This window comes from Typopeltis vanoorti, chromosome 14 (assembly GCF_054136105.1).
Source record: "Typopeltis vanoorti isolate ZY-2024b chromosome 14, IOZ_Tvanoo_1.0, whole genome shotgun sequence".
In the NCBI taxonomy this organism is placed as follows: Eukaryota; Metazoa; Arthropoda; class Arachnida; order Uropygi; family Thelyphonidae; genus Typopeltis; species Typopeltis vanoorti.
The window spans coordinates 33,927,814-33,953,440 of NC_143562.1; the positions used below are offsets into that span (position 1 = coordinate 33,927,814).

At 34.2% G+C, this 25,627-nt stretch overlaps 1 protein-coding gene across 1 annotated transcript in view; it reads left to right on the forward strand.

Annotated features, from left to right (window-relative positions):
- Kat60 (katanin p60) overlaps positions 1-25,627 on the forward strand; it is a 165,791-nt gene that overhangs the window by 41,731 nt on the left and 98,433 nt on the right. The window contains exons 3-5 of the mRNA XM_090403440.1: positions 4,439-4,638; positions 19,772-19,988; positions 22,512-22,715. Of these exons, the coding sequence (XP_090259566.1) occupies positions 4,439-4,638; positions 19,772-19,988; positions 22,512-22,715 (621 nt within the window). The remainder of the gene's footprint in view (positions 1-4,438; positions 4,639-19,771; positions 19,989-22,511; positions 22,716-25,627) is intronic.

Genomic DNA, 25,627 nt, shown 5'->3' on the forward strand with positions numbered 1-25,627 from the left:
TTATGTCAATTGAACTATCTTCCTTCATCTCCCTCTGTTCTTTAATCAGACCCTGTTACATCAGCCACTGCATTATCTCCACCTGGAAATTGCATTGCTTAGATCATCACTTTGCAGAGTGATCATTCAGTAATTCAAGTGTTTCTTATGCTTTTATTATCTCTCTACTTGGCTGGCTTTCATTTTTTTTTTTAATTTAAAAAAAAAAAAAAGGAAGAGAGTACCACGTTTGGTCTCTAGAGCAGTGATTATCTAACCCTTGCCACCACCACCACCACATTGATACTAAATTGTTCTATAGATTTTCATTCTTTCTTGTGTGGCCAAAAACAAAAAAAAAATTGCATAACTTTAATTGCTTTATTATAATATAAAAAAATCAGCCAATATTCAGTATTTTTTAAATTAATGGCAAGTGATTTTTTAATGATGTAGCACAATTATGTTTTTACCTTAGGATTTATTGAATGAAAGATATTTAAATCTTTACCATAAATTTTGTTGGTTAATAAATCATTAACAATAAATACGGATGACTTTATTTTATTGCTCTTAAATTGCAAGTGATAAATCTAGGTAATAATTTAAAAGAAATACTTATCACTTTTGAAATATACTTCTGTTTTATTTAAATATACTTCTGTGTACTATTTTTAAGTACACAGCTCAAAAAAGAAAAGCCATTAGATAAACATAATTTCCTAATTTTAAAGATTAGCAGAGTAAAGAATTTGCTTGGTGACACTTCTGTTTAAATTATGAGTGATCATTAATGAGACTACTCTGAAGGGTCTTACACAACTTTATCATAAGTGTATAATAGGAATATAAAGACGGTTTAATTAAGAGCTAATTGGCATTATTACATTCAAATTCTAATAGGTCTGAAGATGTTATTTGTGAAATCAGTGATTAACAGTGTTAACATCTGATTAGTCTGCAGTATATTTCATTAACAGTGAATTAATTTTTGTGAGTTTGTTAGGTAGTTTATTTTGACCATGAGGTTAATAAAGTCCAAATCTTAAATAAAACTAGAAACATGAAGTAAAGTACTGTATACTTCTTGAAAACTCTGTGTATTCTGTTTATAAGAGTACTTTGCCATCTTGTTTACGTTCTTTTATATGTGAAACACACATTATAAAATGTGTGTCCAGATATATTTGCAGTCGTTTAGATCATCCTGTGTAAATAATTGAAGAATTGATTCTAATTGTATACAGCTATGTTTTATTTTCTAGTATATGCAAGAATCGAAGAAATTGGCTATCTAGTTCATTTTTTCGAAATTTGGCAAATTCTCAGTGTTTCTTGAATAAAAAAAAAAAATAGCATTGACCTTCCTACCGGCTGAGGTAGATGAAATATACCAGCCCACTTTAGCCTTCTGCATGGATCAAAACTTCATTGGCATTGTACCGTTTATCATGCCATTACCTCCCTCCGCCTTAATCCCTTTACGGCTATTTTAGAGCCATACGTGGATTAACTGTTAATGCCTGACTAACAGTTTGTGTCACCTGTCTTTACACATACTGTTTACTTGGAATTTTCTTTACTGTCCTAAAATATTTGGCTTATTTGCCTCTAAAATGATTTATTGTGTTTCTTTTCCAAAAATTGAAACGAATTTCACATGTGCGAAAATAATCAATCCTGAAATGACCATCTATCAGCCTTTGCAATGAATCTATTTAGCAGTAGCAAAGTTGCTGTATTATAAATTTATTCTTCAAATCACTGCAACGGAACAGTTGCACTGGTTGTTCCAATATAGAAACAACTTTTTTCGCGAATTTTCGATGTTTGCATTGAACATATTATGTCACATATTTATATTTTAAAATAATATTTATTGAAATAAATATGACCTTTTGCTTTCTTTCCTAGCAAAATACCATTATATGGATCATCACATTTCAGTTTTAGAAACGAATTTTTTTGTTTTGTTTTATGAACAACAAACGATGTTATATCGCATAACTCGCTTTCCAATTGTGAATCTTTTTAGTATCAAAAATTTATATCCAATGATGTTTTTTAGGGGATTCTTTGCCTTTTTTTTTTTTTTTTTTGTAGGATGCACATTACTATAATATCCAGTGCGTAACCACCATAGATATGTTGAAAATATAATATGAAGGATATCATATACAGAATGATTCTTTGAAGATTTTCTAATTCTTACCCCCCCCCCATCCTTATCCTCTCCTGGAATTCAATTACATAACCACTCTAAATTTCTACAGGTTCGTAAACGTTTCCAGACAGTATTCAAAATCTATTACTTCGTTTTACCGTTTCGACAAAAGAAATAAGACAATAATATTGTTGTACCCTGAAGTTTCTAATTCTATACTATTTCTTTGCAGTCTAAAACCAGCTCTTCTACTGTCTGCTGAAATGATTCAAAATTTTAGAAATACTATGCTATATATGTTCATTGTTTATATGCATACCACACAAAAGAAAGTTCAGTAGTATTATTTTAGTTTCTTTTTCTTAAAATAATCTAAATATTTTTACTTCTACTTATGCTTCTGGTTGCTATTTCTAAAGTAATCTACGTCTTAGAAATACTTGTAGTAATCCTCTTAGCTGGAGGAAAAGGTAAAGGCTTAGATTACTCTCAGTGCTATTGAGGAAGAAAATTGAGAACACTTAGCTAGAAGGGACACTAAAGTGCCTGAAGGTATAGTGCGAGATACATCAAGAATGTTGTGTTTGTTTCGTTTTCAATTGTTGATTAGTAGACATCCTAACATAGAAAAAAATGCACACATTTCTTTTACAGGCTGATACAGTATTTATGCTGAAATAAGTTCTTAATTTATAATGATCCGTTTCATTTTTATTATCGAAAAAGTATAAATTATTTCATATAATTATCTTGAAAAAAGAGCACTTGAATTATTTTAAAAGATAAGGAACATATGCTTCACATAATCTTATTTTTTGGGGAGGGCAGGAAGGTTATATTGAAGACTTATTCAATTTGCAGATATTTCAGAGAATTTATTTTATAAATCATTTGCAAGACAACTGTTATGAATGTAAATCACTTGGGGAACATGCCCATTCATTTTAGTGTAAATAGTAGCAAAGGTTTAGCTACTTCAACAATGCCATTTATCTAAACTAGAAGAAAATGTCGTTATATCTGCTGATGTTAGAACTCTTACATAAATAATTTTTCTGGCATGAATTCTCTATCAGCTATAGTGTAATCAATCTACAGATTTTTGTCCTCTTGTATTCTACCATCTTATGTGCAGTGATTTCTTCTTTTTACTACAAGAAAAATATGGAGTATTTTCTTTTTCATTGGGTGAATTTACAATGTTCTTGTTTTGTGTTTTGAAAAGAAAGTACAAATGATTTTTTTTCTTACTATTTTTGCTATTATAACATCTGATACAATTATAAGAGTAACATTTTACCGTTTTTCTCCCACACAAGAAAAAGAAATATGACAATAATATTGCTGATTCTGTTGAACTTTTGTAGTGGAAATTTTTAATACAAAACTTTTTTATTTAAATATATATATATATAAGCAAAAGTATTGCTTATTATACAATTGGAGCATAATATCTGAACTAGCAGAAAATATATACATATCAATTTGAATCGTAACCATTAATTTTATTTTGTAATGACCAATTATACAATGAAACCAAGAAGATGAAAGTGCAAAGAACAGTAGATTACAATATAAAGAAAAAAAATTTAGTGATATGATTAAAGAATTTCATTATTCTCTATAAAGCAAAGTCGCTCAAGCACGTCCTTCAGGAAATCTGTGAAGTATTTTTCGAATCATGATTTTGAACAAAAATATAACATAATCTCGAACGTTGGCAGCTGGTTTTTTAAATAATATTTCAAATAATTATCGTGAAATAATTTCTTCGAGAACAAAGAAAATGTTTTGTGGAGTAAGCGATTAGAAAAAATTAGCACCAAAAAAAAAAATTTTAAATTAAATTGGTTTTCGAAGGTAACGCAGCATTTAAGTGAAGAAATTATGCAAGGATCTTTATTTTGTCCAGCCATTAAAATTGTATTGTACAATAAAAAGAGAAAATAAAAATAATTTCTATATTTTTAGTTTATCCAATATAACTAAAATTCAGTTACCCAGCATAGAACAAGGAACTGCATTTCTTGTTATAGGTAACTGAGTCACAGCTATGAGCCTGGGATAATCTGATTAAGTGCTCTCTTCAGCGTGAGGGATTATCACATCTTCTAATGGACATGAGGCTGAATTGCGCTTCTTATCCATGTTCTTTCAACAGATAGCATGCATCGTATCCAGATTAGCTGGATGTCTATAGACGTCTTGGCCGGTTGGGAGGTTAAATATATATTCATGTTAATTGATCATATTGTTTTGAATTATTTTAATTATTTATATTCCTTTAATACCCAGATTCAGCAACAGGTAGCCCAGGAATATGAATTTGTAAAGGATATTCAGAATGTTTTAAATGGTTTTAAATCAGATAACCACAATGAACGACCAATTACCAGTCGCCTTTATGAAGAGCTAATTTCTGATCCTGATGTTTGGTCTCCAGCCTCACCTCGAGATCCAGATGTGTGGCCTCCACCAACTCCAGTGGAACATAAGTAAGTTAGCTATTCAAAAATGCAACTTATATTGTTAATGGCCCATGCACAACACGCACAGACACAGACACACACATACTCATTTTATGCATGCTATAACAATATTTTAGTATAGTTGCAGATGTATTAAACTTGCAACATAAAGTGGTAAAACACACAATAGCTCTTTTCTTAAACTTGATCATGAAACATATTCAAAATTCAGATTCTAAATCAAAAGCTTTGAGATTTATTTCTCAAATAAAACTCAAAGTAAAAATTGAGCCTGGAAGTCATGCTTTACTACCAGGCTCAATTTTTACATCCAAAGTAATATATGTTCCTGGTAATAGTAACACCATAGAAATAGAGTAACAGGTACTTATAGTGTATGTGTCTATATAACATGAATGCTAAGTTGAATTAAAGAATAAATTAACTTGTAAATACAATATCAAACATATTGTATGCATGTACTATATTTGTATATTGAATATGAATATTCAAGTTAAAGCAGTGATGATACTTCACAAAATTAATAATATATAAATTATTTTTTAAAATTTGTAACATTTAACATTTTTGATGCCATTTAAAAGATGAACATGAATTACTATATGTATTTGCTAAGTTTGTAAAACTACTTTTAATTTTTTTTTTTTTTTTTTTTTTTTTTAGCAGATAACTTTTTCATAAATTCATAATTACTCTACTGGGATATTAATAGGAGAAAGAGAGAATAAGCATATGGCAGTTTTCTTTCCTACCAGATCAAATTACCCCCCCCCCCCCAAGGTTACACACAAAATCAGCTTCCTTATAATTAGTGATAATCTTGGGCCAGTTATCTCTGATTGGCTACCAGTGGACAGTGAACTGCCCACTCAGTCTTTGCAGCCAAAGAGGTGGAAAAAATTTCTTTTACCATCATAAAGTTTATAAAGGCTTTTTTCAGTTGGTCATCATTCATCTGAGAAGACATGGATTCACTTTGGAAAAAGCCTTATAAATAAACCACATGCTAATATCTTAAGTTCAAAATGAACATCATTATTACACAGATGAAATGTGTGATAATGACATAATTACTAAGAGTCTTAGTCCACTTAAAATATTTCTTTATAGGATACTTTTCAGCAAAGTTTTGTGTCCATCTAATGTTGCAGTTAGATAAGTTCTGCATATTATAATAAGTTGAACTTATATAACAGTGATATTATAGTGACTTTTGTGGAGAAGTAGTGCATGTTTACTTATTTCTTGGTGCATAATTTCAACATCCTACTGTTTAACATCCTCAAAGGGTTACCTTACTTTTTGGAACACCTCATAGTATAATATATAGTTACCTTCTGTTTCTTTTTTTAAATTACATAAATGCAATTTTAAAAGAACCAAAAAAAAAAAGTAATTTCAAGCAAGACTAGTTTTAGATCATGTCAGTTAGTAATTTTCTGTCTTTTATGAACCCGTTAGTGAAATAGTAGTTTCTTCTTTTCCCAAGACACATGGAATTTCTGCAGGTATGTGATCTCTTTCATTATCCAATATGTGTCTTTATGTCAGGGCTGGAACAGTATTTGAAGTAATAATTCGAGTCTTATTCTTATTAAGGAATTTCATGTTTGAAGATTTAATGGAATAAATGCTATTTTCCTAATAATAATGTTAATAAAATGAAATAACTTTAATTAGAAAAGTTAATGCCAGTGCTCCAGTCTCTAATTACCACCACTAACAAAGAGCACTAATGGAGACAGGTGACAAATGTTGTAAGCAGCTGGTACATAAGAATTAATCATTTCTAGAAGGACATCTATTATTATCAAACAAATCCAGTTACTAATTACCGTGGTCTACTCCACTTTGCTTGGTAGTAGATGCTGTTAGTTCTGCATTCACTTAAAGACTAATTTAAAATGGTTTGTATTTACCATGAGTTGAAGTTTTCTAAATTGGTAATTGATGCTCTGAGTTAACTTACCAGTAAAGAACCAGAGTACTATATATATACAGTGTATTTATATATATATTATTATTATTTATTTTTTTTGTCAGTGTATATATATTACTCTAGAACAGCGTTTCTCAACCTTTCTAAGCCCATGGACCAGTAAAATGCCTAAAACAATTCTGCGGACCACTAAGTTACAGAAGTGTAGCTGGGGGGGAGGGGGGGGAGATCCGCCCTTGGTGGCACCTTTTTTGGCGTTTGTGAAATCTTGCCTTACTGTCTATAAAACAGCAACTGAGTGATGAAATAGACTTCGACAATGTGATCGAAAAGCAAGAAAAATACCATTTTAGAATGTTGGAATTAAAGTTTTACTTCAGAAATAAACATAGTGTTTTTAATTTATTTCCCTATATGTCGTTTTGACTTTTTGTAATTTTTGTTAAAAAAAATCTATGTAGGAATTACCAAAATTTTGGAAAAACTGTGCCATTTATAACATAATAAATCTAAAAGCATGTTTGCAAGATATGGCAACATAATTAATTAAATTGGAAGTAAACTATTAAAAGTGTATCATCATTGAACAAAGTTTTAATTTTTATTAAACAAATAAATAAGATGATATAATTATGTTACTACTTACTTTTAATGAGATGGTTGAGCTTCTCGGCCCTTGCAGAGTTGCTGGATATCTGGCTCAATATTGGTCAACTTCAGTTGAAGATCGGCACACACACTAAGACGATTTCTGTACTTTGTTTTTATTTGAAGGAGTGATGAAAATCCTTTTTCACAAAGATAGGTTGTAGAAAACTGCAGGACGATTTTCAATGCTTCTTCAGATAATTCCGGAAATTCACTTCTCACTGAAGATGAGATCCAAAATCGAGCAAAACCAAGATCACGGAATTGCATTTTAAGCTCACTGTCACTTGAAAGCTCAATTAACTGTTCCTTTTTTGATAATGAAAGGTCGTTCTCGTGACTGCAAGCCTGAAATGGATCGCGAACCCACAGAAATTTCTTATAAAAGTTATTCGGAAAATATGTTTCAAAATTCCGTTTCAGATTTTTGAGGTGGTCACAAACCCTTTCCACAAACTCAGAATGAACAAAAATATTATTTTCCACTAAAAAGGATTCCAATGTTGGAAAAGGTGCAAATTGTCTGTCTTTTACATAATTAATCCATAAAACCAGTTTTTTCTCGAATGCCTTTATTTTGTTGTAGGCATCAAGAACAGTTAAAAAAATTTCTCCGAAGGGGGAATTTAGTTCATTTAATTTCGAAAAAATGTCTGAAAGATAGGATAGTGTTGATAACCATGCTTTGTCAACAAGGAGTGATGCAAAATCAGAATTACATTCATTTACAAATAATAAACCTCGTGCCTTAATTGAAATAACCTTGTTAGTACTTTTCCCCCTGGAATGCCAGCGAATTTCAGAATGAAGCAAAGGTTGTGTATATTCACTGCCCATTTCATCACAGAGTACTGAAAGTAACTGTTATTTAAAGGTCAAGCTTTAATAAAATTAACTAACTTGACAGCATTGTATAGCACAGTTTTAAATTCTGGTGGCATTCCTTTGGAGGCTAACGCTTCCCTATGTATGAAACAATGCACCCAATTCATATCCGGAGCTGCTTCTTTGACCTTAAAAACAACCCCACTATGCCTGCCTGTAAGAGCGCGAGCTCCATCCGAACAGAAGCCTATACATTTATCCCACTGGATCCCTTTGTGTATTATGTAATTATTGAGAGTGTGAAATATTTCTTCTCCAGTTGTTCAGGATGACAAAGTTCTACAAAACAGAATATCATCATGAATGTTGTTATCATGTGCATATCTTACGTAGCATATTAACTGCGCATCATTTGTAACATCAGTAGTCTAGTCTATTTGTAACGCATAATAAGGGCTCTTCTTAACTCTTTCGATTAACTGAGATTCTGTCACCTGCCATATCATTAATTCTACGACCAACAGTGTCATTTGAAAGAGGAATCAAATCAGCATCTTTTAGTAACTTGTTGCCAAACATTGTTTTTACCACATCTTTTATAGCTGGAAGTAGTAAATTTTCCCTGATAGAATGAGTTTCTCTGTTTTCCTATGCTCAAACTTAAGAGATAGAATGCTTCCAGTGCTTTGCTATTAATGGAACCCATGGCTGAAATTATATCTTCCCCATGATTTAATGTCCCTAAGCGTCGCTGAAAAAATTCAATTGGCATATTTTTTACATCACGATGTTTAGTTTCTAAATGTTGTCGGAGTTTCGCAGGTTTCATGGACTCATTCAACAACACTTCATAACACAAAACGCATTGAAGTTTCTGTTCACTTTCATCTCCACACCAAGTAAACCCAAATTCCAAATATGAGCTGTTATATTTCCTACTGTATTTTTTCTTTGAACTGCTTGTTTCTTCTACTTTAATAGTATCAGATTTACTGGCCGTTACAACACCTGTATTACAATTAAGGTTAACATGTTTCATTTGCTCTCTTTTCAAAGTCCTAGTTCTAAGCCACTTTTCCATTATTAAAAAAACGTTTCCAAAAAATATGTAAATACTGGGGTTAACTCACGACATACTTTGTTCAAGTATCACTTAGCACTTCTGAAGATATACTGGGTCTTGGTTTATGGAAACCTTCAATAATAAAAATCAATACACAACAAGCAATTGGTTGAAATGTGGATAACACATGTTCACTTGAAATCTGACAAAACAGCAAAGGAAGATGGAAGCAATAAAACTATATTGTTTTTCACTTTACCCCTCTTTTATTATTCGTCATTCTGCCGCTAAATTTGTAGCGGCAGAATGATGAATAATAAAAGAGGGGTGAAGTGAAAAACAATATAATTTTATTGCTTCTGCCTTTGAACATTCTGATGCTATTTGTTGGTTTTTTTAAGGCTCCATTTGATTACAATAATTTTTAATTACTTATTCAGTTTTAATTTGTTTAGTTTGGATAATTAAAAAAAAATTTATTTAATTAATTTAAGTCTGCCTGCGGACCACCTGTCCATCATTGCGGACCACAGGTTGAGAAACACTGCTTTAGAATACACTTGGAATTCTGTTATTAATCGTGAGTAGAAGGGTCATAGAGTTCTGTCATTACTAAGGATTGTAAACCAATAATGGTATAAATCATAAGATGAGGTTGTTCTGGAAAGGTTTCTGACTAGAGGAATTCATTAAAAAGAGCAAGCTACATGCATTGTTAAATCTTTACAGTGGCGAGGATTCCAGATTATTAGGATTTATCTCATTTGAGTTTGAAGTTACATTGTCAAATTTTGGCCTGGCCATGTCTCTTTAAACCTCCTTTCAAATCAGAGTCCAGTGTGGAGTTAGAAACCTGTTAGGGGGGGCTCAAGTAATATCTTTCCATCATTTTATCTCCACACCTCCAATCGGTCTCCAGAGCACAGTTAGATATCCTGACTTGTAAGTAAAAAACCTGTAAATTATTGATGATCAATGAGCAGCCTGTTTTTGTAATGTATAAGAAGTGGCAAGTAGAGGTATTCTAGTATTCTCTGACTTGGTAATGAAAAGGATGGGTAAAGATCCTTGTGGTACTCAAGATGCTTTTAGCTTTAATTTGATATGAGATTTTTTTGGAAATGACTACCAATTTTTTTTAAGAATCCTTTTGCATATGGAATTGCTTTCGCTTTCTTATAGTTGCAAAACTGATATAGATACTTAGATGATGATTATTGGTATACTTATTGGAAATAAACAAGTGCTGTATGATAATTTAATTACCAGCTATTTAATTATTATATTGGTATTTTGATGTGTTCACTGAAACATTTTCACAGGTACGACAGAAAAGGCAAATAGTAGAAGCATGTATTCTACTTGGCATCTTCTATGGACACAGTAAAGTGATCTTGAATGTTGAGTTGATGGCTTAATAATAATTATCTCTTAGATTTATGGCAGTTTCAGACAGCTGTATCTATTTAAGTTGAAGGTGTCGTAGAATTAGCACATTCCAAAACCAATCTAATTTAAACCTTAATCTATACGTTAGGACACCCCCCCCCCCTCGTCAAGTTCGGTGAACATGATCATTCGCATTGTCTGCAACACCTTAGGGGTGTGAGAGAGAGAGAGAGTGAGTGCTAGACATAATTTTTGTTTTCATTCTTGCAGTTGGTTGTCATTATAGTTCAGGCAACAAAGACTAAGGCCAGTGTCGTGTTTGTCTGCAATTCAAAGTGTCAGAATATAGCTACTAGACGTAATTTTTATGTTCATCCTTGTGATTGGTTAGTTGGCATTCTGGTGTGGTTGAGCTAATGAAGACTAAGCTAGTGTCTGTGGTTTCTCTGGTTTTTTCTGTTTTGCAGAATGAAAAATGCAAGTTTTCATGAGGAAAAACCTTGTCACCTCTGTATGAGACCATCTAACTCACTTTCCATTGAAGACCTCTTATAAAAGTTCACGTCTTGCATAGAATTTGAATCCTGTCATTTCGGAAGGTAAAATAATGCAACTACATTGCTTAGTGCTTTGGTCTTGCCAGAGCAGGCTGGATTACTGGAATATGTAAGCCCATAAATTTCTGAATTATCAAGGTAATGGAGTTTTTTAGAAGATAAGTGTAGCTAATTTTTAATTATACCTAAAGACAATGTTGTAATTTTTAAGAACACACTTTTTCAGAAGTTCCATGAATACATGGGATGATAATGGATTTTTGGTGATTGAAGTTTGAAGGAGGAGTATTAAGATTTGGGAAAGAGTGTAGAGTTTAGTCTATACGTGCATGGATGAATGGGTGGTCAGGGAAGCCATTTTCTAAAACTGCATTGCAGTTTTTTTATAATATATGAGGGTGGTCTGAAAAGTTCTTGGCCTAACAATGAAAAAATGAATTTATAATTTCAAAATTATTTTTATTTTTCAACATAATCTCAATTAAGACTAATACATTTATTCCAGCGATACTCCCACACCATTATCTCATCCCTGTAGTGGTTCTCAGTAAGATCTGCAACATACCCCTCTACAGCTGTATCACCTCTTGATTCGAAGAAAAACGCTGACCAGCGAGGAAGAGTTTTAGTTTTGGGAATAGATAGAAGTCAGAGGCAGCCAAATCTGGGGAATAGGGTGGACGTTCCAACAATTCATAGTGCAGATCCCTTAATTTTCCCATTGCCAAAACACCTTTGTGGGGGGTGCATTGTCCTGATGAAAGATGATTTTTTTTTTCTTCTGCAAACTGGGTCTTTTCTCATAATTTTTTTTTTCGTTTAGTCTTGATCAGAAAAAATATTCCCTGGTTATTGTTTTACCCTTTTCAAGATAATTAATAAACAAAATGCCTTTAGCATCCCAAAACACCGATGCCATGACCTTTCCTGCTGATGGAACCGACTTTGTCTTCTTTCGTGCTGAACAACCAGCTTCTGTCCACTGTTTGACTGCTGTTTGGATTCTGGTGTGTAATGGTGAATCCAAGTCTCATCCATAGTAATAAATCAATGCACAAAATCAGTTTTATTCTTGTTAAAATGCTCCAAGCACTGTTCAGAGATTTTCTATGAGCAAGCGTGGCACCCATCTTGCTCAAATCTTTTTCATTTGATTCTTCATGCAAAATATACCCTGCACATTCTTTTGAAATGCCTATAGTCTCAGAAATTTCATTGATCAAGTGCACAATACCATATTGTGCACTTGATCAATGATTTCTGGTGTTGTTACACTTTTTGGATTTACTTCACATGGATCATCTTCAAGGCTGATACGGCCACGTTTAAACTCAGCAGCCCATTTCTTAATTGTCAAAAACAAAGGAGAAGAGTGCCCATAAAGTTTTATGTACTTCGAACGAATTTCTTTTGGCATTAAACTTTCTTTTACAAGAATTTTATAACTGCACGATACTCAATTTTATCTATTTCAAGGGATACAGACAACACTTTTGCTTCAAACAGCTGTATAAAACAAACTACTTGATAGAATGACTTGGATGCCTATGACAGATGTGCCAACTTAGAAAAAAAAAATCTTGCCGATAGTGTTGCCATCTATGGTCGAGGCCGAGAACTTTTCAGACCCCCCCCCCCACATAAATCTCACCCATGAATAGCTGTGTACCTGTCATACATTAATACCATGGATGTGGACTTAGTTTAGGTAATCTAGTAACCCTACTCAAGAGACCAAATGTGTAACTTTACTCCAAGCTGTTTCAGATCTCCAATAAGCACACTGATAGTCTCTTACCAGGCAGTCAATGAAATTCATTGACACCTAAACACATTTACAAACATCCATATCCACAGTGGGATTTGAACCCATTGTCTGATGGTTGGAGAATGGAAATGCTATTCAGACAGCCAACTGAACTAGCATATAGGCAAGGAATCAGTGTGGCTCAAACAGATGGTCTTGATTCTGTTAGTTAATGATGTTTTACTAGTGTCATGCTGCTGTGTTGTGAAAGATGGGGATGTTTCTCCCAGTTTGGGTGCAGAAAATGCACCGGAATGTCAGGAGCAGGAGGTGGTAAGCATTTAATTGTTTTCTATGATAAAATGGATTCTTAGATGCTGGCTGTTTAAGTATTCTAAAGATGTTTCAAACATATCTATAAGCAATATATGGCAAAATGGAGGTTATATCAGCCATACAACATAGCAGCTATATTGAGAAATTTCAAGAGGCATTGTCTTATCAATTTTTTCAGTGTTCCAAGAAAAATGTGTGTTTGGGGGTGGGGACATAACTAAAAGTGCCTTCAGTCTGTCTGCACTCTGCATTTTTCCTTTGCCAGATAATGCATGGTTAAGTTATATAAAACAGGGTATGCTGGAGTGGGGTACCTTCAGCAATCTAGTCATGGAACATTTAAAAAAATGAATAACTGAATGGGAGGAATGTGTAAGTTGCTTGTTGTCTTTTTGTCCACCCCCCTTTTTTTTACTTTTGTGCTCTTTGCCGATAATGATGATGCATTAACTTATTCTAGTTGAAGTTATTTAATTAGAATTTAATTCTAATTTCATAAAACCTCTAAAAGAAAAGCTGATCTCCTTTTTGTCAATTAAAAAAAAGAGTTTGCTATAGTGGAAGGTTGGTAAGTGTGCTTTAGAATGGCATTTGTTCTATAGAAATTTGGCCAAGCGTTTTCAGTAGTTATAGTGAGCAAGTTTACTATAATCATACATTAAGTGCATTTGATTGAATTATTTCAAATACTTAAAAAATATTCAAACCACTTATTAGTATCTGTTAAATGAATAAGTACTTGTTAATATTTTAAGTGCATACATTATACATCCTAGTCATGAATGAATCGCTCTCACAATTTCAGTATTCTGATGTAATAAAATAAGATTAAATTGAAAATATTTAAATGTTAATAATGTGTTTTTGATTAGGAAGTTTATCTGAGTTACTTAAATTCAAGTAAAGTCTATTCTTTTGTTATCATTAGCAAAAAAAAAAAGAACTCTTCATCCTGTTTCCTCTATCCTCCCTAAATTTTTTTTTTTTTTTTTAATGTTGTGCCCATACACACAAGAGGTTGGTTGATCAACCTATAGTACTTTAGTGCTGTGTATGGGTAGTGGGTTGGGAGAAGAACTTATTTACATTTGATTTAAATTACTGTAAATTGTATTCCTTGGGAAACACAGTTGGGGGGGGGGAGCCTTTTCCACAGTACAGCAGTTGCAGGGATGAAGGAGGAGGAAAAGAAACTTGTTCTGTTTGTTTCTAGGTGCACTGTGAAGAGATGTTGAGCAGCAGCTGCGCATGTCCCAATGAACTTGGTACTGTGTGGAGAAATTATTGCTGTTATTTCAGATGAACATTTCCCATGGAAATATTTGTAGAATATACATACTGCAGAAACCAAACATCTGTACGAAAGTGGGGATAGGGAGTTGGTAAGAGATGGGTCATTGATAAGTCTAATTGCTGTCCTCTGTATCGAGTCAAGCATTTTGAGGGAGCTTTTAGGGGCCCCACCCCATATGTGGGAGCAGTATTCAATAGCTGGGCGGATTTATGATTTGTATAATGTTAACAGCTGTTCAGGGGTGAAGTAACATCTTGAGCAAAAGAGAAATCCTACTTTTTTTGAAGCTGAGGTTGCAATGGTTGTGATGTGTTTATGCCAGAGATTTAATGTGAGGGTAATTCCAAGAAGAGAAATCTCAAACTGTCTCTGGAAATTTGGGTATCATCAAATACTGCAAAAAAGTTGTTCTTTTTTAGGAAATAGGACAGAACTGGGTTTTATTAGTATTGAAATTGATAAGGTTATCCGAACTCCATTGGAGGATGACTTGCAGATTGGAATTGAGGGTGGTGGTGGTGGTTGATGCTCTGTAGGTTGAGGTGAGTTGTGCAGGGTATGGTTTATCAAATGAAAGTGATGAGTGTAATGTGCTGTCGTCTGCAAAACTGTGTATTGGGTTGGAGATCAACTGAAGTAGGTCATTGATATATAGCATGAAGAGGATTGGTGAGAGGACAGAACCTTGCGGAACCCCAGCATTAGTTGAATGGTGAGAGGATAGGGAACCGTCCACCATCACACTCAGCGTGTGTCCAGACAGAAAGCTTTCATTCCAATTACAGAAGTCCAGGGAGAGACCAAATGATGTGAGTTTGCTTATTAAGCCTTTATGCCAAACCCAGTCAAAGGCTTTTAAGATATCAAGTGCAAGCACTTGAGATTCGCCAAACTTCTCCATGTCATTTGTCCAGAGATGGGTGACGTGTACAGATCTGTTGATCGGCAGTGACGGAATCCATACTGGCAGTTGATTATTAGGTGGGTGTCTTCAAGATGGTGTAGGAGTTGGGAATTGATGATTTTTTCCTTTACTTTTGATAGGACTGAGGTAAGCGAGATAGGGCAGTAGTTGGACGGCAGTGACTTGTCACCCTTCTTGGGAATGGGTTGAATATAGGCCAGTTTCCAGTTTGTGGGATAGAAAATATTATTATACTACTATTATATTCTAATTTGATAACTATAATTATCTGTCAACTAAGTCTCACTGATGTGTGACTTGTGACCACATCGAAATAATGGAAAGTAATTCCCACTCTCCTATTGTGCTTGTAGCATTAGTATATATTATTACAGTAACCTCTGTGGAGTCAGTATACTCATCCTGAGAGGCCCACTCAATCAGCAACATGTCTGTCTGTTGAACCTTGAAATTATTTACATTCCTTTCATTCACAGTCCACTCACCAGCAACTCTCCATGTAAAAAAATTACTCCTCACATCCTTCTTCACAACATCCACGACATCCAACATTCAGTATAGATTGAAAATTAAATAAAAATCATTGTTGTGTTAAGTGTAATGAGAGAAAAAAAACAAATGAAATCATTCAAACATAATTGCTAATAAGATTATTTATTCAAACAGTATGGATAAGGGAAAAAGAAAGTAGCTGTAATTAATATTAAATCTTTTTTTTTTTTTTTTTTTTTTGAATGGGGGTGCTTAAGGGTCAAAGCTGTATAACTGAGAGGAGACCTCCACATAGCCTTTAAAGGAATGCGGAGAACCAACCAGGGCTTCTGACCTAATGTCCAATCCTCACCTTCTCGTGGTGCACCCTGTTGGGTATCTACTTTGATACTGAATGAACGAGGATGGACTGGCAATTTGGGATTTAGCCGACCAAATTGTATTCTTATTGGTTAAACCAAAATAAAAAATGATGGTACAACATGACAAAATTTCGGCTAGAGCGTCGCTCGGTTAAACAAGGCCCCCGTTGTTTTTCCCAGGGAACCAGGGCGAACAGCGAAAAGTCAGCTACTGGAACAAATCTGAAAACAAACCCCAACTCAACATCACCAGAGTTAAAGATCGGTACTATCAACATAAGAAGCCTGAATGGCAAAGAAATGGAGCTAGCCGAGGAATTAGATAAGTACCAGATCGACATAATAGGGGTGACTGAAGCAAAAAAGACCAAAACTGGTGAGGTCTTTCTGAGCAATAAATACAAAATGTTATATTCAGGCAATGACAATCGAGGAAAAGAAGGAGTAGCCATAGTATTCAACACAAAATACGAGGCTAATCTTCTTGAATGGCAGTCAGTCTCAAGTAGAGTCATGTGGGCAAATACGAGAATGGGGAACTGGACAATGAGACTTATTTGTGCCTATGGTCCCACAGAAGGTTCTACTAAGGTGGAAGTGGAGGAATTTTTTGACGCTTTAGAAAAAACAACTGACACAATGAAAAAGGAAAAGTTGGTCCTTGTTGGGGATCTAAATAGCAGAGTAGGAAATGATTATGAGACACAAAAATATTTTGGGAAAATTTGGAGAAAATAGCAAAGTTAATAATAATGGCAAATATCTGTTGGATTTCTGCTCAGGACATGGACTGGTTATTACTAACACCATGTTCCAACATAAAAATGTGCACAAATTCACATGGAGAGAAGAGGCTAGGAATAAGAAAAGTCTCATTGATTATGTTATTGTTGTTAGTGATGTTTTCTCCCTGGTGCAGGACACCAGAGTGTACAGAGGATTTGAAATTGGAAGTGATCACTATTTAGTCTTGAGCAGGATAAAATTGAATTTCATATTGAAAAGAATAACATGTAAGAAAGTTTTAAAGCGAATAAAAGTCGAGCAGCTCTCAAATGTGAACTGTAGACTAAAATACAGAAAGATTATTGAAAAGAAAATGAAAGAGTTTGAGAACAGGAATCAAACCTTAGAGATTCAGTGGCAAACTCTGAAGAAAACATTGATTGATTCTGCCAGAGAGGCATGTGGTGAGGTTGTGTGCAAGGATAAAAAAATCAGAACTCCCTGGTGGACACAGGAATTTAAAGAGACAGTGAAGGAAAAGAAGAAAGCATATCAAAAGTTCCTGGCAGATAAGTCAGCTTTTACTCTTACAGAATACAGAGACAAATGTAAGAAAGCTAAACAGTATGTAAAACTAGCTAAACAAAAGTCATGGGAGGACTTTGGCAAGAATATAGAAAATAAATATCAAGAAGGTGGTTAAATATTCTGGAGGTTGTTGAAGAAGCTTAGGAATGGAGGAAAGAGTGCTGTAAAAGGAGTTAGAGATGATAAAGGTGACATGAAAATGGGAGAAAAAGCTATCCTTGAAGTATGGAGTAAATACTTTGAAAAACTGCTAAATGAAACAAGCAGTGATGATGGCACAGTGATAAAAAAACACTGACCAGCCATGCAGTCAGGAATACATATCCATACTTGAAGTAGAAAAAGCCATCAAAGGCTTGAAATGTGGAAAGGCAGCAGGAGTAGATGATATTCGACCAGAAATGCTGAAGTATGGTGTATGAAAGTCTTACAGTGGCTGCACTGCATAATTCAGAAAGCCTGGACAGAGGGACGAATTTCCGATGATTGGAGTAGAGCTCTCATAGTACCCATATGTAAAAAGGGAAATAAAACTGAATGTGAGAATTACAGAGGTATTTCCCTACTGGGTGTTCCTGGCAAGATCTATGCAAGTATACTTGAGAAACGGTTGAGAAGAATTGTGGAAGAAAAGCTTGGTGAAGAACAAGCTGGAATCAGGCCGAATAGAGGCTGTCAGGATCAGATCTTCACTTTACAACAAATAGTCGAGAAAGCATGGGAATATAACAAAGATCTGTATTTAAGTTTTGTCGATTTTGAAAAGGCATATGACAAGGTGCCAAGAGAGAAGCTATTCAATACACTACAGCTATATGATGTCAATGGGGCATTATATCAAGCAATACTTAGTCTTTATTTGAGTTGTAAGTCAGCAGTTAGAATTGAAGGAAGTACAGGAAGATGGTTTAATGTTAAATCTGGTGTGAGACAAGGATGTATGTTATCCCCTCTGTTATTCATTATCTATACGGATCATATTATGACGGAAAGTGGTATTAAACCTGATATCAAAATTGGAGATGTTAATGTCAGCTCTTTGCTTTATGCGGATGATGTTATACTTCTAAATAAATCCGCTACGAGTCTGCAAGATTCTCTGACTAAATTGAATAGCTATTGTAATAGATATGGTATGAAGGTCAGCAATAAAAAGACAAAGACAATGTAAATAGGCAGAATCATTGAAAATGTCAACTGTGTTGTGAATGGAGAACCTGTGTAACAAGTAAAACATTTCAGCTACTTAGGCATGATTTTTACTGAAGATGGTAAATTAAATATAGAAATAGACAACAGAATCAGCAAAGCTGGTATGGTGGGAAGTCAATTGAATAAATTCATATGGAATAAGAAAGAAATTAGTCGGAACACTAAATTAGCTGTATACAAGACAGTGTTCAAACCAGTTTTAACTTATGGATCTGAGAGCTGGGTCAGAAGTAAAACACTTGCCCAAAGACTAGAGACCGCAGATATGAGAGTCCTGAGAAAGATTAGAGGCATGAACAGATGGCATCAATGGCAATATCATTAAAAATGAGGATATTAGGAAAGAACTTGATATTGTCATCATCCAGGAATGCATTAGCAGAGCTAATCTCAGGTGGTATGGTCACTTAAATAGAATGGGAGAGGAAAGATTAGCAAAACAAGTGTTCTCTGCCAGGTTGGCAGGAAAACGACCCAGAGGAAGACCAAGATATAGGTGGATTGATACGGTACAAAGTGCCTTAGAGGATAGAAATATAAGATCTGATAATGTTGGAGTCTTGACAAGTAACAGACTGATTTGGAGGAAAATTGTAGATAGGAAGTTAGTAATGATGTAATTTTTTCATGTAGTACTGTCATATCCTGTACACCCCTTGAGGGTACATGGCAGGAATTTGATGAAGATGAAGTTTTGAATGGGAATCAAGTTCAGGTAGTGCTGTAGGTAGATATATTAAGTAAAAAAATCAGATAGTGCACCTTATTTTAAATAGTCTCATTGAAGAGTGAGAAGTATAGTTTTTTTTTTTTTTTGGTAATTTGAAAGGCATCTGAAGCAAAAAGAGAAACTGCTGCTCATTGGAGACTGAACAACTGTGTAAGAAGTTAATCCACCTCTTGTAAAATTATTTAGATGAATTTGGAGAACAGTGTTTGTAGTAGGTGATTTATGAGACATAATCAATTGTTTTTTGGCTTCTGTTGAATATATATTTTTAATATAAGTTAAGTGTGACCAAAATATTTGTTTCAGACCTGGTCCTCCAATTCGACCAATACGTGCGACTAAGAGGAGTGAAGCAGCTAAACCATCTGGCAGCAGTGGTGTTACCCGTGGAGGTCCAGCAAGCAGCAGGGTAGGAGGTGAAAAAAGTAAAAGAGCTGTCAATGAAAATAAAGGGAATAAGCGTGATGAGAAAGGAAAGAAAGAAGGCAAAAAGGAAGAAGGTGGTAAAGATAAAGAGGATAAGGTAAATACTTTTTGGTTTCAAGCTAAAATAGTAAACATTTTTTATCTTAACTTAATATATTATATTCAGTTGTCTGTCACCACCAAGTATAAATATATTATAATTAATATTTGCATAAATATAATTAATTCTGCTTTAATAGGGTAATTAATCCTGTCTGTGTAGTCTACTTTATTTTCTCTGGCCGATATCTATTATGTAGGATGACACTCATCTCTGTATAAAACTACCCAACTTCATCACATGAATGGAAAGGCATGTATTTTGTACGAGAGTGGTCTGAAAAGTTCTCGGCCTCAACCATAGATGGCAACACTATCGCAAGAGATTTTTATTTTCTGAGTTGGTACATCTGTCATAAGCATTCATGTGAAATTGCAAGTCATTCTATCAAGTAGTTTGTTTTATACAGCTGTTTGAAGCAAAAGTGGTGTCTGTATTCCTTCAAATGGATAAAATTGAGTATCATGCAGTTATAAAATTCTTTGTAAAAGAAGGTTTAACGCCAAAAGAAATTCATTTGAAGTTCATAAAACTTTATGGGCACTCTTCTCCTTCGTTTTTGACAATTAAGAAATGGGCTGCCAACTTTAAATGTGGTCGTACCAGCCTTGAAGGACATCCAAAAAGTGTAACAACTCCAGAAATCATTGATCAAGTGCACGATATGGTATTGGATGACTGGCGAGTCATGAATTTGCTGAGACTATATGCATTTCAAAAGAACACATAGGGTATATTTTGCATGAAGAATTGCAAATGAAAAAGCTTTGCGTAACATGGGTGCCACACTTGCTCACAGCAGATCAACGCACTTGCATGAAAATTTCTGAAAGTGCTTGGAGCATTTTAACAAAAAATAAAACTGATTTTGTGCATTGATTTATTACTATGGATGAGACTTGGATTCACCATTACACACCAGAATCCAAACAACAGTCAAAACAGTGGACAGAAGCTGGTTGTTCAGCGCCAAAGAAGACAAAGTCAGTTCCATGAGCAGGAATGGTCGTGGCTCGGTGTTTTGGGATGCTAAAGGCATTTTGTTTATTAATTATCTTGAAAAGGAGAAAACCAGGGAATATTTTTCCGATCTTTTAACCAGACTAGATGAAAAAATTTACAAGAAAATGCCTGGTTTTCAGAAGAAAAAAAAGCATCTTTAATGAGGACAATGCACCTGCAACACAAAGGTGTTTTGGCAATGAGAAAATTAAGGGATCTGCACTATGAATTGTTGGAACATCCACCCCATTCCCTAGATTTGGCTCCCTCTGACTTCTAACTCTTCCTCGCTGGTCAGCATTTTTTCTTCGAATCAAGAGGTGATTGCAGCTGTAGAAGGGTATTTTGCAGATCTGACTGAGAACCACTACAGGGATGGGATAATGGCTCTGGGGCATCACTGGAATAAATGTATTAATCGTAAGGAAGATTATGTTGAAAAATAAAAAATAATTTTGAAATTATAAATTCTTTTTTTCATTGTTAGGCCGAGAACGTTTTCAGACCACCCTCGTACATCAAACCAAAACTCTGTCTGAACAGAAATTAAAAGAATCTTAAGAGATGTTAATCAGTCACCCAAATCTTAACAAGAATTATGTCCTTAGAGTCTTCATGGTATGGATGGCCTGTTTACAACATACATAACATCTGGTTCAAGAGATAAAGAATAACATAACTCTTAAGCCAACTAGGCCACAAATAAAAAAATGGACCTGTAGATCCTTAACAAGTAAGGGTTTCATTGTTCTTCAAACAAGATACAAAAGTAACAGGTCTCTTAGAAAATCAAATACCAGCATGTTTTATATATACATATATATATTTATTCTGCTTATTTTATTATTATTGTGTGTGGAGGGAGGTGCTCGTGCATGCATGTGTTTATACTTGTAGTTTTAATTTTATTTATCACTTCTATGACCAACTATTCATCATGTAGTAATGCCATAGCATACTGTAATGAATTGCAATGCAGCTTATGTTTCTTTACATGGCAGTGGTTTCCAGTATTTTGCTGTAACTAACCTTCAGCTGATATCTGCATTGAGATTTGAACACAAGTCCACTAAAGAGGTTTTTTGCTGCTGACAACCAAGCTGAGAGGTTCTGTGAAATGCTGACCTGGATGGCCTAATGTTTGGCATATCTGCTTTCTAACCAACATGCTACAACGAATCCCACTGTGAGCTTGGATGTTTGTCATTGTCTTTTGGTGGGAGAATTTCATTGCCTAGTTTGAGACCACTGCCCCACTTATTGAGGGCCTCAGGCAGCTTGAAAAAGCTCCTTGTTTGGTCTTAAAAAAAAAGTTTTCCATATTATGTAAAAATAAATAAAAATACAAAAAATAAAAATTCATAAAAAAATAGTAAAAGAAATCCATAGCTTACCCATAATACTAATATACTATAGGTTTTCAGCCTTTTTTTTAGTGGCTGTTCACATAAACAGTAAAAGTAGTCATATTATATAATTCCCTGTGGGATATCACTTTTTTTTTTTTTTAACTCCCAGGATGTTGAAGAACGTAAATTCGATGGATCTGGATATGACCGTGATCTAGTTGAGATGTTAGAAAGGGACATTCTTCAGAAAAATCCCCATGTGCACTGGGATGATATTGCAGACTTAGAAGAAGCAAAGCGCCTTCTAGAAGAGGCTGTAGTCCTTCCAATGTGGATGCCTGATTTTTTCAAAGGTATCCGTCGACCATGGAAGGTAATTAATTCTACTCTTTGTTAGTTTTTAGTAATTATAAAATACTTCTATTTTGAATATTATGTATTTTTAAATTCCAAGATTCTATTTTAGATAAAGTATAATGTTTCAGAAAGCAAAACTCATAATGATTTTTTTTTCTCATTGCTGATTTTCATACAAGATTTGTTATAGTTATTAATCTTAATGGCAAGTATATTCCAAAAAATGTCATTTTCAATTTTCATAATTATTTTTGAAATTTTTTTCAGGATTTGTTAGTTGAAACTTCTAGCACCTTCAAATTATCTATTTTGTGTATCTATCAGTTTTTTTTTTTTCAGGTACTATTAAAGTACTATTAACATGGCATAGTTGTCAAATTTACTAGTGGCATTCTCATGAGTTTTTGTTAATGTCTCAAGCATTAATAAACCACAGCTAGATCTCAACCAACAAAATATCTTTGCCGGTTACTGCATGATCATTATATGTGTGTACCAAAACAGGACAAACATATGTTCTTTATGCCAAAGAAAATTTAATTATTAACAGTTTAGGTTTATAAATATATGCTACCAACTAAAATAATAAATGAAGAGTTTTGGGAGAGAAAAAATGTATAATCTTTTTGAAAAAAAATTTTTCATTAGCAGTTTTGATAGTGTTTGCTTTAATGGGTGTATTGTATAACTTTGTCTCTCTAGTTAATTTGGTTGTGATACTTGAAAATGGATTACTTGTTACCAGTGCTATATAGTGCAAAACTTGTTTAATATTCCTTATTTTGATAATATCAGGTTTAATGTTATTTTCTTTTTCTTAATCATTACTTTTCTTTTAAGGTTACACAGTGGTCAGCATTCATAGTGAAGAATTTTTGGAGTCGCAACACAAATATGCACACATGTTAGAATAATGACTTTACTTAACATTAAACAAGTAACAATCGATGTTTCGACCTCTGTATTGAGGTCATCATCAGGAAAACATGCATATGTACAATATACAAGGTAAATGCTGCTGCGCTATACAAAAGTAAAATGAATCTAAATGTTTGTTAATCATTTATCTTAGCCTGAACTCTGGTGAGAAAAAAAAACAAAAACAGAACTACATTAAACAATTTCTATAGTCCTTTCATATTGAGATTGTCTTCTCTCTGGAGTTGTTCTCATTGCTATGTGGGTTGAAGATGAGTTCTCCACATTCTTGGAATAATTAATCCATCATTTTTGTTCAGGCTTGGATGATGTTTCAGCATTTCACAAGCTTCTTTGAATTTTCTTTCAAACCTGGAAATACTCAGAGTGAAGTACATGGGCAAAAAAATACATGAAAACAAACATGCCACTATGATCTATAGTTGAAGGAATCAACAGCCCTAATTATCACTTAGCCAAGAAATCAGCCACAATCAAGGAGTTGGTAGGTCATTCCCCCTCCTACATAAACACAACACTTCATAAACAAGATTAGAAACATCACACTCAATGACAAAGATTTATTAGTCAGCTGTCCTTTTCACTAATGTCCCAATCAATGATACTATTCTTCTCTTATTCTACATATTTCCACCTGATATCATGGCCCCTCTTTGCTTAGGTACTCTGCTTCTGGTATTTCGTGTGGCAAAATAATTTTTACCTACAAAGAAGGTACGGCAATGGGCATACCTTCTTTTTGTAGGTAAAAAGAAGGTACAGCCATGGGCTCACCACTTTCCCCCCAAAATAGCTAACTTTTACATGGAGGACTTCGAGCAATGAGCTCTAGATTTGGCCAGCCTAAAACCCAAAGTCTGACTCAGATGTGTTGATGATATTTTTGCCATTTGGCCCCACAGCTGCAAAACATTAAATACATTCCTAAGCTATCTGAACAAACAACACACACATATCCTATTCACTATCGAAATTGAAAACAACTCTCTTCCTTTTCTAGACACACTCGTCACACATCTTCCCTCAGCCTGCCTCTCCTTCACTGTGTACTGCAAACCTCACACATACAGGCCAGTACATACATAAAAATTCGTACACTCATCCAACACAAAAACTAGGAGTCATCAACACCATCAAACACAGAGCCCTAACAATTTGCTCTAATAAACAAGCCCTGAGAGCTGGGTTAGAAATAAAGCACTTGACCCAAAGACCAGAGACCACAGATATGAGAGTCTTGAGAAAGATTAGAGGGTGAACAGATGGCATCAGTGGCAATATCATATTAAAAATGAGGATATTAGGAAAGAACTTAATATTGTTAGCATCCATGAATGTGTTAGCAGAGTTAATCTTGGTGGTATGGTCACTTAAACAGAATGGGAGAGGAAAGATTAGCAAAACAAGTGTTCTTTGCCAGGTTGGCAGGAAAAAGACCCAAAGGAAGACCAAGATATAGGTGGATTGATACAGTAAAATGTGCCCTAGAAGATAGAAATAAGACCTGACAATGTCTTGACAGGTAACAGATTGATTTGGAGGAAAATTGCAGATAGGAAGTTAGTAATGGTGTAAGTTGTTCATGCGGTACTATGATATCCTGTACACCCCCTGAGGGTACATATCAGGAATTTGATGATGGTGATGATGAACAAGCTCTGAACCAAGAATTTGGTATCATTAACGAAACATTTGTAAAAAATGGCTACAATAAAAATAAACAGCTCACGAGATCCTTTATAAAATGCCATTAAAAGCAAAAAAAAAATTACAAGAATGCCATAGCCATACCCTACATTAGGGGCATTTCAGAAAAAAATAGATAGAACACTACTTAAATACAACATCAAGACAACCTTCAAACCCCTGGCAAAATTAAGAAATTTACTTCGCTCCTCCAGAGATCCTCTTCCATACCCTGCCCACCCAGGGGTTTACACAATTTAATGTACTTGTAACCTACCTTACATAGGGGAAACAGGACACACC